Source organism: Rhododendron vialii, chromosome 5a (genome assembly GCF_030253575.1).
Source record: "Rhododendron vialii isolate Sample 1 chromosome 5a, ASM3025357v1".
Taxonomy (NCBI): domain Eukaryota; kingdom Viridiplantae; phylum Streptophyta; class Magnoliopsida; order Ericales; family Ericaceae; genus Rhododendron; species Rhododendron vialii.
Window position 1 is genome coordinate 3,003,963 of NC_080561.1, and position 17,421 is coordinate 3,021,383.

The 17,421-nt window shown below is 38.0% G+C and overlaps 1 protein-coding gene and 1 long non-coding RNA gene across 2 annotated transcripts in view; both read right to left on the reverse strand.

Annotated features, from left to right (window-relative positions):
- LOC131325756 (uncharacterized) overlaps positions 1 to 17,421 on the reverse strand; it is a 336,707-nt gene that overhangs the window by 98,148 nt on the left and 221,138 nt on the right. The window contains exon 24 of the mRNA XM_058358184.1: positions 10,001 to 10,248. Coding sequence (XP_058214167.1) covers positions 10,001 to 10,248 — 248 coding nt within the window. The remainder of the gene's footprint in view (positions 1 to 10,000; positions 10,249 to 17,421) is intronic.
- LOC131325792 (uncharacterized) lies at positions 3,737 to 6,212 on the reverse strand. Its single transcript, XR_009199805.1, has 3 exons — positions 5,899 to 6,212; positions 5,653 to 5,750; positions 3,737 to 4,324 (listed from the first exon to the last, which is right to left on the reverse strand). It is a non-coding gene; the product is annotated as an uncharacterized LOC131325792 (long non-coding RNA).

Here is a 17,421-nt window from a genome sequence, read left to right on the forward strand (position 1 = left end):
AAATAATCCCCACATCGGAAGATGATAAAAAGAAATCCCAACGGAACGAGATTTACACAAACAAATATCACCAACCAAATTTAGGTAAAACCCAGGCCAAAAACAAAGGGAGGCCCTACAAAATGCAGCATTACCAAAAGTAGTTTGGTTTAGCAAAGGAAAAACTGGCAAGGAAATGTTCCGTTACACAAAGAACATGGGACTGGTGTCAACCATGTAATACTATTCTACAACTAAACATACTTATGTCTTTTCTGCTTCAATGATCTGCAATTATGACATCCGCAGTTGTCACAAAAATTCGTGGTGTTGGGAACCTTATCACGAAGTTTAAGTTTAGTTACTTGATTTCCCAGTGAGGTGAGAAGTTGCAGATATTCGCTCACGTTCTCATCACTGGCCATTAAAATCCAGTCGCCATCCTCATCCTTATACTCAACGTTGAAACTACAAAGCTTGCACTCCAGTATCTTTGACACTTCTTCCTTCAGTTCATTAATTCCCGATGTGAGAGAGAGTTGAAATTTTATTGTGGTATCCCCATATATTGCCTTTAGCTTCACGGACCTCGTATCTGGCCTTTCTGTGAGAAGAGGCATCATGTGGGGAATTGTAGCCATTGTGTGATGAATAGTAGGCATGGGCTGGCTCGCAGGATCAGAACATGGAGGGACTGTCAAGTCAGAAGATCCATTGAGATTTTTCCCCATAAGATGCCCTTCCATGAAAGCTAACGAATTTCTCCAATATTCTGAACTTCCCATTGTGTGGGGAATAGTAGGCATGGGTTGGCTCGGAGCAAGACTGGAACATGAACCGACTGTCCAGTTAACAGACCCAAAGACATGTCCCTCCGGAAAAGGGTCTTTCTGTGGAGCGAACAAATTTCTCCGATCTTCTAAACTTCCCATATTCTCACTTATTTTTTGTCTCAGTGCCATCTGAGGTTGTGGATCCACAAGACCAATTGGATTTGGATATGCGGCGAACTGCGTTGATTGATTTTTCTGTTGAAACATCAGTTCAGACGAACCCCCAGTGAGGTGAGCGAAAATGCTAGACACACAACCACTCCCGCACAACAACTCACACAACCGCTGACGTCAGCTCAAAACGATGTCGTTTTGATAAAAAAAAAAAAAAGGTCGCTGAACAGATCAGTCGCCCTTTCCCTTTTCACGATCAGAATACATACAAGAGGTGTGAAAGGAGAGTTCCCACCGCAACCAGCACAACCCGAACCCCATCGCCGCCCCCTCGTCGGTGACCGCCAGCACCACCGGCCTCGGGGTACCCGGCGCTGTTATCTCCACCACGAAGGTGCTCTCTCTCTCGAGACCGTTGTTACACTTTCTCCAACAAAATCGAATCGAATGAAACTTGAAGAGGTAAAAATCTCGAAGTTAGATTGATCCGAAACGTGTAAATCACTCATTTTTTTCCCTACTAATCTTCTCCATTTTGTGTTTCTTCCTTAGACTTCTTTGATTTTAATACAAATCAGTTTGTCCTAATTTTCAAAAAAATCCTCTGTTCTGAGATTAGGAGATTAGGGTTGCTCGAAAATTACGGCTTTGAAAATCTGGAAAGGAAATGGATGAAGGTATTGTTGTATCCTACCTGATTGGCATTGTTATATCCTACTTTCTTTCCTTAAATTAGGGGTTTTGTGTATCTAGAACTGTTACATAGCTAGATGTATTTAATTTTATAGGAAAAATCAGTGTGCTCTAACTTTTTAGAATTACTTCATATAATTGTTGGCTCTCTGAGAATAGAGATTCATTTTATCCTAACATCCCCATTTAATTCAAGTATTTACAAAGAACCAGGCTAATGGATTTTTGAGTATGCCTAATGCTCCCCATTTAATTCAAGTATTTACAAAGAACCAGGCTAATGGATTTTTGAGTATGCCTAATGCTCTCTGCAACCAAATTGACTTAGTTGCTTTTATTGCTTGCATCTTTTTTTAGTAGAAAGTCTAGATTCTCATGCTTCTTTGACAAAATAGGGAACCTTTTTTAGGAAGAAAGCCAAGGCTCATGTTCTCATACTAGTTTCATGAAATGAGGAAGGAAGATGTTGTTTGGTGGAATCAATTGTAGTTGCATACGTACAAACCATGTGGTGGAATGAACCTTTGTCATCCTATGTGCATTTCTAAAAATTGTCTATTTTGGGTTCAATGTGCTACTGTAGTGCTGCAAATTGTTTCTTATAAGTTGATCATTGGTTTAGAGTTGACAGAAAACAAGTTATTATATTCTGGACTATGCGTGCATATCAGTCCAATTTTTATTAGATAATATACTTAGGCAACTTTTCAAGTGCATAAGGACGTTGATAAAATCTCCTTCTTTTTAGACTCCTCTTGGACACTCATATCCAAAATCTACGTTCCAAACATGTATTGATCGAAGCGATGGGTACAAAAATCCTCGTGCAGGTTGTTGTATGACCTGCTTGTGCAGGTTTGCAAGCAAAATGCACGTGTTAGTAACGATTGTGTGGCCTGTGCCTCGCTTAAGCATTTCTTTGTATTCCTACAGATACTCTTTTCAACATAGCAAAACATGTGCCAGTGTGTTGTCAATGGCGACAAAATTAGGCAGTACCACCACTGGCAGCAATTTATACTCCGCTTGCCAAATCAGCTACAGCTCCATCATCAGATTCCATCAACATTATTGACCTTCCCTCAACAGTAGAGAAGGTATTTATACTCCACAACCAAGCACATTTCTTTTATACATCAAAACATAAACCCAAATTCTGCCATTAATTTACACATTCCTGACTACATTGCAACTCCATTATAGGTACAACTCATAAATGTCAAGGGCATAGCAAGAGCCACTAATTTCAATCAGCGGTTCCACTACTTATCTTGCTCAATCTACAACAAAGCATCAAATGCATACAAAAATTCAGAGCTTTGGTGCAATTACTGTGCACGCCGAGTTCCAGCACCAGCAAGGTAAAAAAACACGACACATGCCGTTGAACTTTCTACAATGACAAGAAAAAGACGATAGGAAACTTGGACATTGAAAGAGCTCGAGGAGAAAGAACAGCTAGTGCTTACAGCCAACGAAGAAACTTGGTAGTTCAACCACTTCAAGATGCCACATGCCGTTGAAAGAGATTGAAGCTATTCAAGTGAATCAAAGGCCAAGAAAATGATAAATTGTTGTAATTTGAAATATGTAAACATGTATTTTGTTGGAATATCAAGTTTTAGTTAACTTGGCAGTTCAACCACTTCAAGATGCCACATGCCGTTGAAAGAGATCACATGCCGTTGAAAGAGATTGAAGCTATTCAAGTGAATCAAAGGCCAAGAAAATGATAAATTGTTGTAATTTGAAATATGTAAACACGTATTTTGTTGGAATATCAAGTTTTAGTTTTGCAAAATCTTACTTCGATTGTAGCCTATTTGTGTGACTATATTGTTTTACGGTTTTTGTTGGGAATGAATAATTTGGCAATGAATGTGGCTTGTGAATGGTGATTTAGAATAAGAAATGTCTGGGGTGGGCTTGTGCTTAATCTCATGTTGTTTCTATTGTTGTTATTGCTGTATTGATTGAGACGCGAGACGTCGGGTTAGGACCAAACAACAGGGAAGACCTTGCCGAAATTTTTCAAGAACCAAATACAGTGGAATGATAATGTTGAATAAAATCTCATGTTCAATAATATCATGATCTTAACATTAAACAGGATAACCCATTGTGAACAACAACTAAAGTGGCACAATTTTATGAACAAAAGTAGAATGCGTTTCATTAAAAAAGTCAACAAGAAACAAAAATCTCCACACTATCTACCTCATGAAAGGTCATTACAAGGACACAAAGGGGGACACGGGACACAAAAGGGGATACAGGACATAGGACACGATATAAACCAATACAAGCAAGTGAACTACTCTTCTAAATTATCCGGTGCAGTCATCATTTGCGTATAACTTTGTAGTCCTCCGCATCCTTGCCATTGAGTTTCCAGCACACTTGCGTATAACTTCATCATTTGCGTACAAAACTTAGTACATATTGATATTCCAAACTACAACAAATTAATCGTTTTCCTTGGCCTTTGATTCACTTGAATAGCTTCAATCTCTTTCACTGCCTTTTCGAGTTTCCACTAGTCTTTGCAAAGCTATTGGTCCCATAGCTAACTTTCGCAGCAGCTAAGCTATCCTTTTTAGTTGCATAATCAGATGATTTCTTTTCCCATCCTCTAGATTTAACAAATGGCTTTCTCTATTGGCCGCGCCATATTTTTACTCCGCTCGAACTCCACCAACGAACATCTACAGTAATGAGAAGAATAACATTACAAAGTTAAGCATTATGCGACCAACTTAAATTGGAGACAGAGTAGCAAGCCATCGAAAATAAAAGATGGTCGACAGATTCATCTAAAGATGGTCAAGCCATTAACTAAGTCCCAATTTTGAACAAGGTTATAAGTGTTTATGTTGGATTGTGTTCATATTCAGATTGGTGGACTGTTTTGGTGGTGTGTCCAGTGTGTATCCTACAAGAATCCCCAAGCTTCGTGAATTATCATATGGAACTATGGAATGCTGGGTCCTGGAAGCAATGATCAGTCCGTCCATCCATTTGAGAAGGCAAGAAGGTATCCTATAGTCAAAGCAGCTGCTGCTGCTCATTCTCTGCTGTTGTACAGTCAGTCCAACTCAGTGTGTTGTTGAGCCATGGCAATCTCGTTAGTCATGTTCGTTGTTGGACCATGTGTGGACGGCTAGTGTAACGACCCTAGCCCGTCCCTAGAGGTTAAGCCATAACAAAACGCCGGTGGAACTCCCACCAAGGCCATATCAAGTAACAATTACCTCATGAGCAACAAAAACATGATTATAAGATGCTAATAAGCCTATCTTTAATGAACATAAGGTCCTAGAGTGAAAGATATGAAGTTAGACAACCAATCTCAAGAAATAATTTCAGAATCTGCAATTTCATCAACTTCAACTTAAAATCTGACTTTGCACAGAAATAACTAAGGTACGAACTCCACATACTTTTTAAGGTCTATGAATCTAGTTTCAAAATCAGAAAACGGTTCGTAATTTCATCGCTCGAGCTAAAAATTATGGCCGTTTCCCCAACATGTGTCGGTGCAGACTGCACAGTTCCGAAAATGAGTGATGCTAGGTTAAGAATTTCTATAGAACTCAATACTTTGAACTTGATCCTGAAAGTTTTACCGTAGATAGAAGACTCATAGAGGAACTCTAAGTAAAATTCTCAGAAATTTAAGAACTTTCGAACTATCTCAATAAAATTTCCCAAAATCAGACAAACAAGAATTTTCCAATTCTGCAGAATTCTAAACCAAGTAATTTCTGTTCTAAACCACTTAAACTACACAAAATCCAAACATTCAGTAGGGCTTTCATGAGTTCTTCAATTCCCTAACAAAAACCCAACTAATTCCAATTAAACTTGAAATCAATCTATTAGAGCAGCAAGGAATATGAATTTCACACTAAGAACTTGGAATTCATACCTACTTGAATTTTGATCAGCAAAGCTAGGATATTTCCTTCTAGAATTTTGATCAGCAAACTAAGTATTAGTGTAACAAGATGCCAAAACATATACAATTATTTACCTGCCGCTGCCGTTGCTCGAGGCACAACTTCTCTGAATTTGCCATGCCAAGCACCTCTGATCGGGTCTGAGCCTTGAATCTGTGGGTGGCAACTTCTCCTGCATAAAGTTACATTGGGAGTCAAATAGAATTTCAGGGATTGACTTTGAACACCCACCGAAATGTTTTTTTTTCTTTCAATAAACTCAATTTAGGTTTTTTCCCAGCAACTCAGCAATTAGTTCAAGGGGAGAGAGAGAGAGAGACCTTCGTGGTGTGGTAACGTCGGACTGCCCAAAAGCAGATTGTGGTGGTGGTCGCCAGCGGTGGGTAGCGCTGCCCTCGTCTGCAGTGACCAGGAGAATCAGCCCGAGATAGGGAGAGGGGATTTGAGAACAGAAGACTTGGGGTTGGGTACCGGTGGTGGAGGAGCAAAGCGTGGTCACCGGTGGAGGTGGAAGCGTCGTTGCCGGTGATAGTGGTGGTGGGAGCAACCGTTTGTCGATTCTCTTCTCATCGTGAATGTGGGGATTGAAGGAAAAGGGCGTTCGTTTCAGGAGCTGGGGTTTTTTTTTTTTTTTAAAATCAAAACGACGCTGTTTTGATGACATCAGCACGTTGTGCAAATGGTTGTGTCCGTACGTTGTGTGTCTAGCATTTTCCGTGAGGTGAGCTATCGTGTGGGGAATTGTAGGCATCGTGTGCAGAATAGTAGCCACAGGTGCATCAGAACATGCAGGAAACATCAAATTACTAGATTCAGAGACATGTCCCTCAAGATAAGCCTCTACTTGTGAAGCTAACAAATCTCTCCTATCTTCCGAACTCCCCATGTTCTGATTTAGCACCTCTGTTGATGCTATCTGAGATTGTGGAAACACAAGAGCATTGTGATTTGGATAGGCAATGGACTGCGTTGTTCGACCTTCCAGTGGAAACGTCCATTTAGAGGAACCACCTGCTGCGTCAGTTTCACTATACGCAGCTGGAAAACAAATATCCGCATTGCAACAATGACTGGGCAAAGAATCATGAAAGGTAGGGGTTTTTTCAAATTCTGTTATTGAACCATTTCTTGTATTCCGAAAGTTTGGGTCTTCAAAAGAATCAGGTAGACACTCATTTGGCACCTTTGTTGATGCTATCTGAGATTGTGGAAACACAAGAGCATTGCGATTTGGAGAGGCAGTGGACTGCGTTGTTTGACCTTCCAGTGGAAACGCCCATTTAGAGGAACCCCCTGCTGTGTCAGTTTCACTATACACAGCTGGAAAACAAATATCCGCATCGCTACAATGACCGAGCAAAGAATCATGAAAAGTAGGAGTTTTTCCAAATTCTTCTATTGAACCAGTTCCTGTATTCTGAAAGCTTGGGTCTTCAAAAGAATCTGGTAGACACTCATTTGGCTCCGAATTTTGACCACCCATTTCCATCGTGATCTGCGCATTAGTTGATAGCGTATTGACCGTGGGTGATGGATTCTTTTCTCCATGTGGATCAGGGGGTCTCCGAACTGTTTGGAGAAAAGAAAAACTTAAGCTAGAAAGATGATAAAAAAGAAGACAAGAAATGGATAGATGTAGCATTTTTTAACTTGCAGAATTCATGAGAAAAAAGATGGGGAAAAAGATTACTCATCGTGGCGTCTTGTTGGGGAAGGATAGATGATTCAAAGAAAAAGAAAAAGAAAAAAGGCTCTAATATCTGAATCATAGAAACGTAAACCTTTTGTCAGGAAGATTAGTTACTATTATTAATCCTGTTCCCTTTCTGTCCAAGTGCCTAAACTTTTGGAAAGGTTCCAAAATTGGATTACTAGGGGATCAAGGTTTCTATCCATTTCTCTCCTATTTACAATTCAAATAGGCGATTAGGAAGGAGGGGGAGGAATTACCGTAATTGCTTCTCCGATTTGGCCACCGAGGAATCCCATGATCCCTACAGACGCGCTTAAAGGTGGACACGCTATCTGCATGAGCAAGAAAACCGTAATGTCATATTGCTTCCAACAGAATAACCCAGCTCTCCTTTCAGAGTTAGTTACTTGAAAGCGAGAAAAAAATGGGACGCAATAACTTACAGCCTAGGATCTTGGCGACATCTTCACGTTTACTGCCAAAATGTTGTTCGAGAACCTCACGACTAATTATACGGGAAGCTGTTCCTTCCCCATTTTTTGTTTCCCTTGTTTTTTCATTCTCAGGACGAGATGCACTAGAGCCACACCGATCTTGTCCGCCAGGGTGTGCTCTGTTGTTTGTAGCAGCAAATTCACTTGATGAAAAGGCTATATACCCCACAATCTCTTTTCCACTTCGTAAGGCGAAAGGGTAAAGTGAAGATCTAGCAAGCCAGGACACATGGAGAAATTGAAGCCTTGAAACAAGTTTCTCATCCATAGATAGACGGATAACTTCAGTTAGCCTTTCTCCTCCTAAAGAATACCCCTACATTGTTGCAAAGTTCTGAGTTCAGTAACAGTAATCGGTAAATCTGGAAATTTGAAAATTTTCTTTTCCAGGCTTTTTTTGGGTCATATTTTATACATCAGCTGGGTAAGGGGGAGTTAGTGAGTTAGTAGATTAGTTCACAGGGGGTCGAGAGGCTGTTCATAGCCCTGAACCTCACCCTTTCCCCTTGCGGGGCTTGAAATCCTGCCTCATTGAGGGAGGAGGGTAGCTTACCAACTTGACAAGCTTTTTTTGCTCTCTTTTCCTAGTTTACAGAACATACTTTGTCGTTTTCAGAAAATTCGGACTTTTATGGTTTCTTCTCCTAGTTTTAAACAAGTATGTTTTCTCATCTTTTTCAAATACACAAGAACAACAATAACATTGATGCTCTTAACTAGCAAGTAGACTCATACATGTCATTATCTAACCAATCAAAGGGAACACATAAATACCTTGAACTAATAGTAGTCACTAGATTTACATTCATGTTTATTGTCCGACAATTTTGAAAACAATGCATTTAAAGAAAGCTAAATCCTGATGGCTTCGAATAGTGCTAACCATTCCAAACTGCCTGAACATAAGGAGGATGAACCCATATCTATGTATGATATTCCAGAACTTCAGCCAAGGTCAAATGTTGTTGGGAAAAAAGTTTGTAAAAATTCATGAACATGGATGATGCAGGTATTGATTAAAGAATAAGTTACAACAATATATAAATAACAGCCCATAAATTTAGACACACTTTAAGACTTAAATAGATGGTCCCTTGTATATTGAAACCAATGACTCTCAAAACAGAGTACTTGTACATCCAACTTGAAAGAAAGCTGGACATGTAAATATCTAGCAATCATTCCTAGAGACGTCAAGGAGTAGAAATTTTGTGAAAGGAAGTTTGTCCAAGTTTTTGAACTCACATAAAGGGAGTGTTTTATACACATGTCTGAAAATGGTTTCACAATCTAAAAGGACCTGAATTAACAAAAGGGATTCATAATCCTTAAAAAGTTAGGCCTTTAGGAAGAAATCACTACTCTTTCCGTAGCAATTACAACCTACCCATATTAAAGGGACTTGATAGAAATGAAAAAACAAGTGAGTTACTTGTCGAAATGGGCACCGATGGATCCCATGTTGCCTGTGGATGCGCTTCGCAGTGGATACCAGATTGATCCCATGACGCTTACAGTTGCTCTTTGCTGCAAAAGCACCAATATCCAGGTAAGAAAACTTCATTTTGCTTGGTTCAAAAACAAGAACAAGATCGCGAGCAACACTTCATAAACTGTAGATGCTTACCACCAAGGCTGTTTGCAGCACCTTCACATCTGCTGCAAAAATGTTGTTGGTGATCCTCAAAACTAACACTCATTCTTCTGCACTTCCTTTTAAATGTATTTCTCACAATCTTTTTTTCTGAATGACTTACCATGGGTCCGCCATCTGGTAAGCCGAGAGGCCAATGCAAAGACCTAGTAGACTTCTGTATTTGGATAATTGAAGCCATTTATAAACGTACTCATCCATAAATATACAAAATATAGATTCATAAACAAAATGATAACGTCGACCAATCTTTCCTCTTGCAGTTCAAAAATAAAAATAAAAAAATCTTTCCTCTCATAATTAAAGGTATGGCTAATCTAGGTATTTTCTCTTCTACTAGAGTATCATACTTATATTGCACCCTTAAAGACCATACTTGGATCCACAGTTTGAATTCAATTTACCATACCATCAAAGAAAATACTTGGTACAAACAAATCAGAATCTACATTCAAACACTCTATTTGAACCAAGGGTAAATTCACCAATATGGATCATACTGTAGTTTGAAGACCTAGCTGGAATGAATATATGTTCATGAGTTCATCTACACATACATGTAGATCAGGTCGAGGACTAACCTGAGTAGCCAATCCTCCTGAGCAGTCCATTTGCAGACTTCGTGGCAGATCTTGTGATTTCTTTCTTCGTACACAATGCTTGTGTGTTAGTGTTCTCTGTCGCACTAAGTGTCTAAGGACCCTACTAGTTACGCATTCCCTCTTTAATGCCTCTCTTGTATTTTCCTTCTTTGAATTTGACATAGTGGGGCCCCTCTGATCTGCTTTGGCAAGATGTGTTCTGTTGTTTCTAGCATCAAATACTTGTTCTGATGAAGAAAATATGTCAATTATCCTTGTCTCTGGTTAGGGAACGATAAAAATAGAAGCAAAAAGAAAGAAGGTTTTTATTATGAGAATCATGAAAAACTGAAGTAAGTCATGTAAGATTAACTCGCATTCTCTTTCACTGCAAATCCCCCAATTTTAAAAAATTTAAAAATTGGATTCTTAAGAGATTGATTCCTCTCAATTTCTCTCCTTTACTATCCAAATAGACCTAGTGACAAGGAAGGAAAGGGAGAAATTACCATTCTTTTCATTCCAACTTGGCCGCCAATAGAACTGGTGCAGCCTACAGGTGCTCTTAAACATGGATATGTTAACTGCATGAGAAGAGAATTGTAAGACAATAATCTAGCATCTCGTGGCAGAGTTAGTATGGTTAAAAACAAGAGATAGATGGGAAGCAATAAATTACCACCAAGTCTCTTCATAGCATCTTTATGTTTACAGCCAAAATGTTGTTGGAGATCATCTACAATACATAAACTCATAGTTATCCCTTGTCGGTCTAACGTTTCCCTTGCACTTTTCCCCTCACGACAAGATGCAGTGGAGCTGCTTTGATCTTGTCTGACAAAGTGTGCTCTGTTGTTTGTAGCAGCAAATTCACTTGATGATAAGGCTATAGGCCCGACAATCACACCTCCATCTAGTAAGCCTAAAGGCTGAGGTGACGATCTAGCAAAGTGGGACATATGAATAAATAGAAGCCGTGAATCAAGTTTCTCATCCATAGATAGCTTGCTTGCTCCAAATGGTCTTTCATCTCTCAAGGAATACCCATTCCTTGTTGCCCTTTTCTGAGTCCAGAAAAGATAATCAGTAATTTTGGACTTTAAAAGAATGCACTGCTTTCTTCTAGAGTAATAAAAACACATGTCTACTAATTTTTTCCCAAAGAGACACAAACAATAAAAATGTTGATGCCCTAACAGGTGATTAGCCTCATAAATGTCATGAATTCACTTATCGAAGAAGATATATGACTACATTGGACTGGTATCATAGTAACAAGAATCAGATACATTTTGGTCCTACAATTTGAAAGCACTGCTATTTAAAGGCAGCTATTTCCCAAGGGAATAGAGCATGGTGATAAATGTCCCAAACTGCAGGAGAGAGCCAAGGATAAACGCATTAAGAATAGTACGTATCCCAGAACTTCAGACTTCAGTCAAGTTCAAATATCCAAGGAAAAAAAGTTGTTTAGAATTCGGGATTATAGATGATATGGGTATTGTTTGAACTTTGAAGACTAAGCTACAAAAAAGTACAAGTTGAAAAGGCTATAATTCATACAAACTTTTAGATCTTAATAATTGGTCCCCTGTACATTGAAATCAATGAATCTAATTACCGATGCTTCTACATTCAATCAGAGGGAAAGTTGGACACATGTATGCTAGCTAACACACAGAGATGCTCCTGAAGGCATAGAAATTATGATAACTAAGTTTGCCCACCGTGCGATTTTACAATTTTATAACCTGAAGTGACAAGAGGAAATTAAAATCTAAGTGAATTATGAACCAACTGCCAACGTAAGTTCACAATCCTTTAAAAAGTTTGAGAATGAAATCACTACTCTTGTTAGAATGACTAAGAATTTTATAAACTAACTGAATGATGGAGATGAAAATATAAGTTACTTGTTGAAATGGCCACCGATGGATCCAGTGTTGCTAATGGATGCACTTCACTGTAGATACCTGACAAATTCCATGCTTCCTACAGTGCCGAGTCGCTGCATGAGCATCAATATATAGGTTAGAAAACTACAATGTTGTACTGTGTCCATAAAGAGAACAATACAGCATGTCCTTCGCCAGAAGCATTAGATGGTTCATAAACGAGCAAGATTGAAAGCAACATTTTATCAATTGTAGAAGCTTACCACCAAATTTCTTTGCAGCGCCTTCGCATCTTCTGCCAAAATGTTGTTGGTGATACTCAAATATTACACTAATAGTTCTGTACTTTCTCTTTAATTTACTTCTCGCCATTTTCTTCTCTCGAAGAGAGACTGTAAAAGAGCACTGACCTTGCCTGGCCACATATGCTACATTTTTTGCAGATTGTTTTAATGGATCAAGCAGCACGATGTGTGCTCCATCTTGTAAGCCAATAGGCCAACGTGATGGGCCAGCAGACTGCAATATTTGGGTAGTTGAAGCTGTTAATCAATATACCGATAGATAAACAGAACATAACTTCAGCTACTCTTTCCTCTCCAAAAGATGGCTAATTTTTTTTATTTCTCTACGACTTTATCAAATCGATATTTATTTACTTATTTCTAACATTTTATTTGAAGGGTCATTTTATCAGACCATTTGAATGCAACACATAGTACAAACAATGCATAATCAGGGATCAGACTCGTCATTTTATCAGACCATTTGAATGCAATACATAGTACAAACAATGCATAATCAGGGATCAGACTCTGCACTTGAACAAAGGTTAACTTCTCCAATGTGGATTATATTAGCATTGTTTGAAGACCTAGCTGGAATAAATATATGATCGGATACCGTTCATATATAGATGTGTATTTCTAAGTATATATATATAAGAATATCAGGTAAAGGACCAACCTGAGCAGTCAATCCTCCCGAGTATCTGGGCGATTGTGTCAATCCTTGTTCAACCGCATTGATTTGCAGAAGTCGTGGAAAACATGGTGATTTGTCTTGTCGTACACAACGCTTGAGTGTTAATCTTCTCAGTGATAATAAGGGCACAAGTAGGGGTGAGCATGGATCGGATTGGTCTGGTTTTATAGTAATCCAATAACCAAACCACTACTTACGGATTATGAATTTAGAGAACCAAACCAATTCATAAAATTCATAAAATCAAACCAATCCAAACCATTCAAAGGCGGTTTGGTTTCGGTTTTAAACCACGGTTCGTTTAAAATTGAGATATCATTACTATAAACTATTTTAAGTACTTAAAATTGCATAGATAACTTAAACTAAAAGTTATATTGAAATTAATATATTAAAATCATCAAAACTCACTAACATCAATCAACTAAATAAGAATAGAATACATTAGAAAGTAAGTTACTGAGATAAAAGAGTAGGAAATCACTTTACTAAGCACAAACCATATATGTAGCGTAATGAAATTGTAGGAATAGGAAGTTTAGGAAATTAATATTGAAAGTGAAAGAAAAGAATAGGGTGGTGGAATAGAGTATTAGATAAGGAAATTAAGTTTATTAAGTATATCTAAACAAATTATATACTATATGTGTGTGTGTCTATCACACGGTTTGGATTGGGTTGGAACCAGAACCATTAACATAAATCCATAAACCAAACCATCTAACACGGTTTTTATTTTTTTTAAACCAAGACCTAACCACATGATTAAAAAACCAAACCATATTATTCGGTTTAGATTGGTTTGGACTGGATTCACGGTTTCATGGTTATTTTGCTCACCCTTAGGCACAAGGTCATTAGACTGCTCCCCAAAAATGCTACATATACAAACAGAGTGACACAAACTCGGACATAGATGTGTCCGGAACCGTCCGATGTATGTATCCAAATGTATGGGGTGGGCCCCGCATGCATCGGATTGTTCATGACACATTTGTGTCTGAATCTGTCTCTCTAGGTATGTGTCTGTAGCATTACTCTGCTGTTCCCGGGGCCTAAGAGTTTCTAGGAAATAACCAAGACAAAATAGGAGAAAAAAGATAAGGTACAAACGCAGTAAAGGGATGAAGAAGGTTTCACGGAGAGAGATGACCCATTCACGGGAAGTCGTCGTCGCCGTTGACTCGGTTGGCTTAATTGGAGTTAGGAGGTCTCTGAACCAACCTTTCGGCATTAAGAAATATACTCCTTGTACTACCCCACAGATTTATGAAAGAAGGGTAGTGTACAAGTAGAAGTAGTACACCTCCCTGCTAATCTTTACCGCGTTCGCTTCTAGATGGTACTCCATTTTGATCGGGGAGTGAGCTTTTCATAGCTTCATTCGAACGGACAGGGGAGTCTTCACTGCGTTCTGTTTAGTAGCAGAGTTTGGCCCGTTCGGACAAATAAGCCAGTTCGGACAAATAAGTCACAGTGGCTTATTTTTTATCTTTATTTAAAATTTTTTCTTATCACTTAGCTTATTGTCATTTTTTTTGAGGATTATTGCATCTTCACGACAAAAGGAATCTAAAAAGTAAAATTTTTTGACCGAAATCTAATTTTTTTTAATAAAGACGAAAAAATTGGTTTTTTTAATTTTTTTTTCGTCTTTATTCAAAAAAAATTGGATTTCCCAAAAAAATGACAATAAAAAAATACGAAAAAAATTTGAATAAGAACAAAAAATAAGCCAAAGTGACTTATTTGCGTGTTTGAATTATACTAGTACTATTTATTACTCCCTCCGTCCTTTTTTGTGTGTCCAGTATTCCATTTTGGGCTGTCCCTTAATAAGTGTCCATTTTGTAAAGTTAAGGGGGTAAAAGTTGGTGTATTGTCTATTTTTTGTCCCTAAAAGTAGATTTTATTTTGAAAAGTTAGTGAGTAAAAGTGTAATGATGATGGGTAAGTAGGGAAAGTGGAGAAAAAAATTGATGTGAAAAGTGTAATGATGATGTCTTTTTAATAAGTTGGAGTTACAAAGCAGGACACTTAAAAAGGGACGGAGGGAGTAGTAGAATTTTCAAAGAGCCTCTTTGAACCCTTGCTTGGTTTTTTGGGTTTGACAATTTGCAGTTTTTAGCAGCGAACCCTTTCTAGAAGGGGTTCATTGAGAGCGTTGTCCACTCCATTCATGAAGATGTGACACTGAAAATTCGTAGCCGGTTAAAGTTATGCCCTGGTTTCGAACTTTATTTGACTTATCACCTCCACTGGGTAATTGCTAACTATGTAGAGATATGACCGCATGAGGACCCTCTTAAACACACACTTAACCAAACTTTCAAAGAGAAAATAAAAGGGAAAATGACGACCAATGGAGTGTTTTAATAATTATTACCCGCCAATGATATTTTCAGCATTAACAAATGTTCTTAGTATATTCTTGACGGGTATTAATTATCAAAACATATCTTGGGCCATCATTTCCCCAAAATAAAATACCGTATTTACCAGGGAAAGTATAATAAAATGTAAAAAAAAAAATACTATTCAGGCTTTATTCTTTTGGACTTAATTTAAATCTGAAAATTTTGTCCTTCTTTGAATTTTTTTCGCATTTGTCAATTTTGCGTCCAACTTTTATGGGTTGTTGATCCATCTCGATGAGAAGAATCGGAAAAGTAAATTTTTTTTTACTTTTACTCAAGTATTTTGATAAATAACCATTTTTTAGCGCAAAAAATGTCTTACCTAAGTATTTTGAGAAATAACTACTTTTTAGTGCAAATACTTGGGTAAAAATGTCAAAATTTTATTTTTTTAATTTCTCTCGTCGAGACGAATCAACAACCCAAAAAAGTTTGGCACAAAACTAAAAAATGCGGAAAAAATTTAAATAAGAATAAAAGTTTCAAATTTAAATTAAGTTCAAAAGAACACAGCCTCAGGATATAGTTGATAAATTTCTCCTTTCTTTCTTCCCAAACCAACCAACTGACCAAGGGAAGAGAATTTCTTTTTCCTCAAGTTAATGGTTCGTTCGGGAAGTACGAAAATTAGAACTTCGGTAAATAGTAGCTCGTGGCTCAAAAGTTTTCCCTAATCTTTGCCATTTTCATTCCCTTTTCCATCCCCATTGGAGGATTGAGTGTAGTGTGATCTATCCTTTCATCTTCATACTTTGTGAACACAATTATTAAAACACAACCTCTTATACGTATGTGGGGCCCGCACGTACAAGTATGTGTGGACCCCACATATATGTGAGAGATTATGTTTGGTGTTGTAGTTGGATTATTATGTATTTAGCACTTTCTGGCCAAGAGAATAAGAATCAAAATCATCCCAAAATCTTGAATCATAAATATGCGATTCTTCGACTCTGCTTCCATTGGTCTCTCTCTCTCTCTCTCTCTCTCTCTCTCGGAGTTGTTAGGGGTTATAATTGCGTTCATACTATACAATGTGTTCTACACAAAAAGTCCTTGCGCATCACGACAAAACACAAATACATCTGTAGAACGGAGAATGTTAGGTACAAATTGGATTATTATGTATTTAGCACTTTTTGCCCAAGAGAATAAGAATCAAAATCATCCCAAAATCTTGAATCATAAATATGCGATTCTTCAACTCTGCTTCCATTGCTCTCTCTCTCTCTCTCTCTCTCTCTCTCTCTCTCGGAGTTGTTAGGGGTTATAATTGCGTTCATACTATACTATGTGTTCTACACAAAAAGTCCTTGCGCATCACGACAAAACACAAACACATCTGTAGAACGGGGAATGTTAGGTACAAATTGGATTATTATGTATTTAGCACTTTTTGGCCAAGAGAATAAGAATCAAAATCATCCCAAAATCTTGAATCATAAATATGCGATTCTTCAACTCTGCTTCCATTGCTCTCTCTCTCTCTCTCTCTCTCTCTCTCTCTCTCTCTCTCTCTCTCTCTCTCTCTCTCTCTCTCTCTCTCTCTCTCTCGGAGTTGTTAGGGGTTATAATTGCGTTCATACTATACTATGTGTTCTACACAAAAAGTCCTTGCGCATCACGACAAAACACAAACACATCTGTAGAACGGGGAATGTTAGGTACAAATTGGATTATTATGTATTTAGCACTTTTTGGCCAAGAGAATAAGAATCAAAATCATCCCAAAATCTTGAATCATAAATATGCGATTCTTCAACTCTGCTTCCATTGCTCTCTCTCTCTCTCTCTCTCTCTCTCTCTCTCTCTCTCTCTCGGAGTTGTTAGGGGTTATAATTGCGTTCATACTATACTATGTGTTCTACACAAAAAGTCCTTGCGCATCACGACAAAACACAAACACATCTGTAGAATGGGGAATGTTAGGTACAAAGAAAACTTACCCCGAAAGTACCCCGAAAACAACAATCAATGGTTGAGAATCACTTTGATGATTATGTCACACACATCAAAGTGAATCTCAACCACTAGTTGATCTTTTCGGGGTACTTTCGGGGTAAATTTTTTTTGTTCCTAGCATTTCTGTCTGTAGAACACAAACAGAAAACATGAAAAGTCTGAT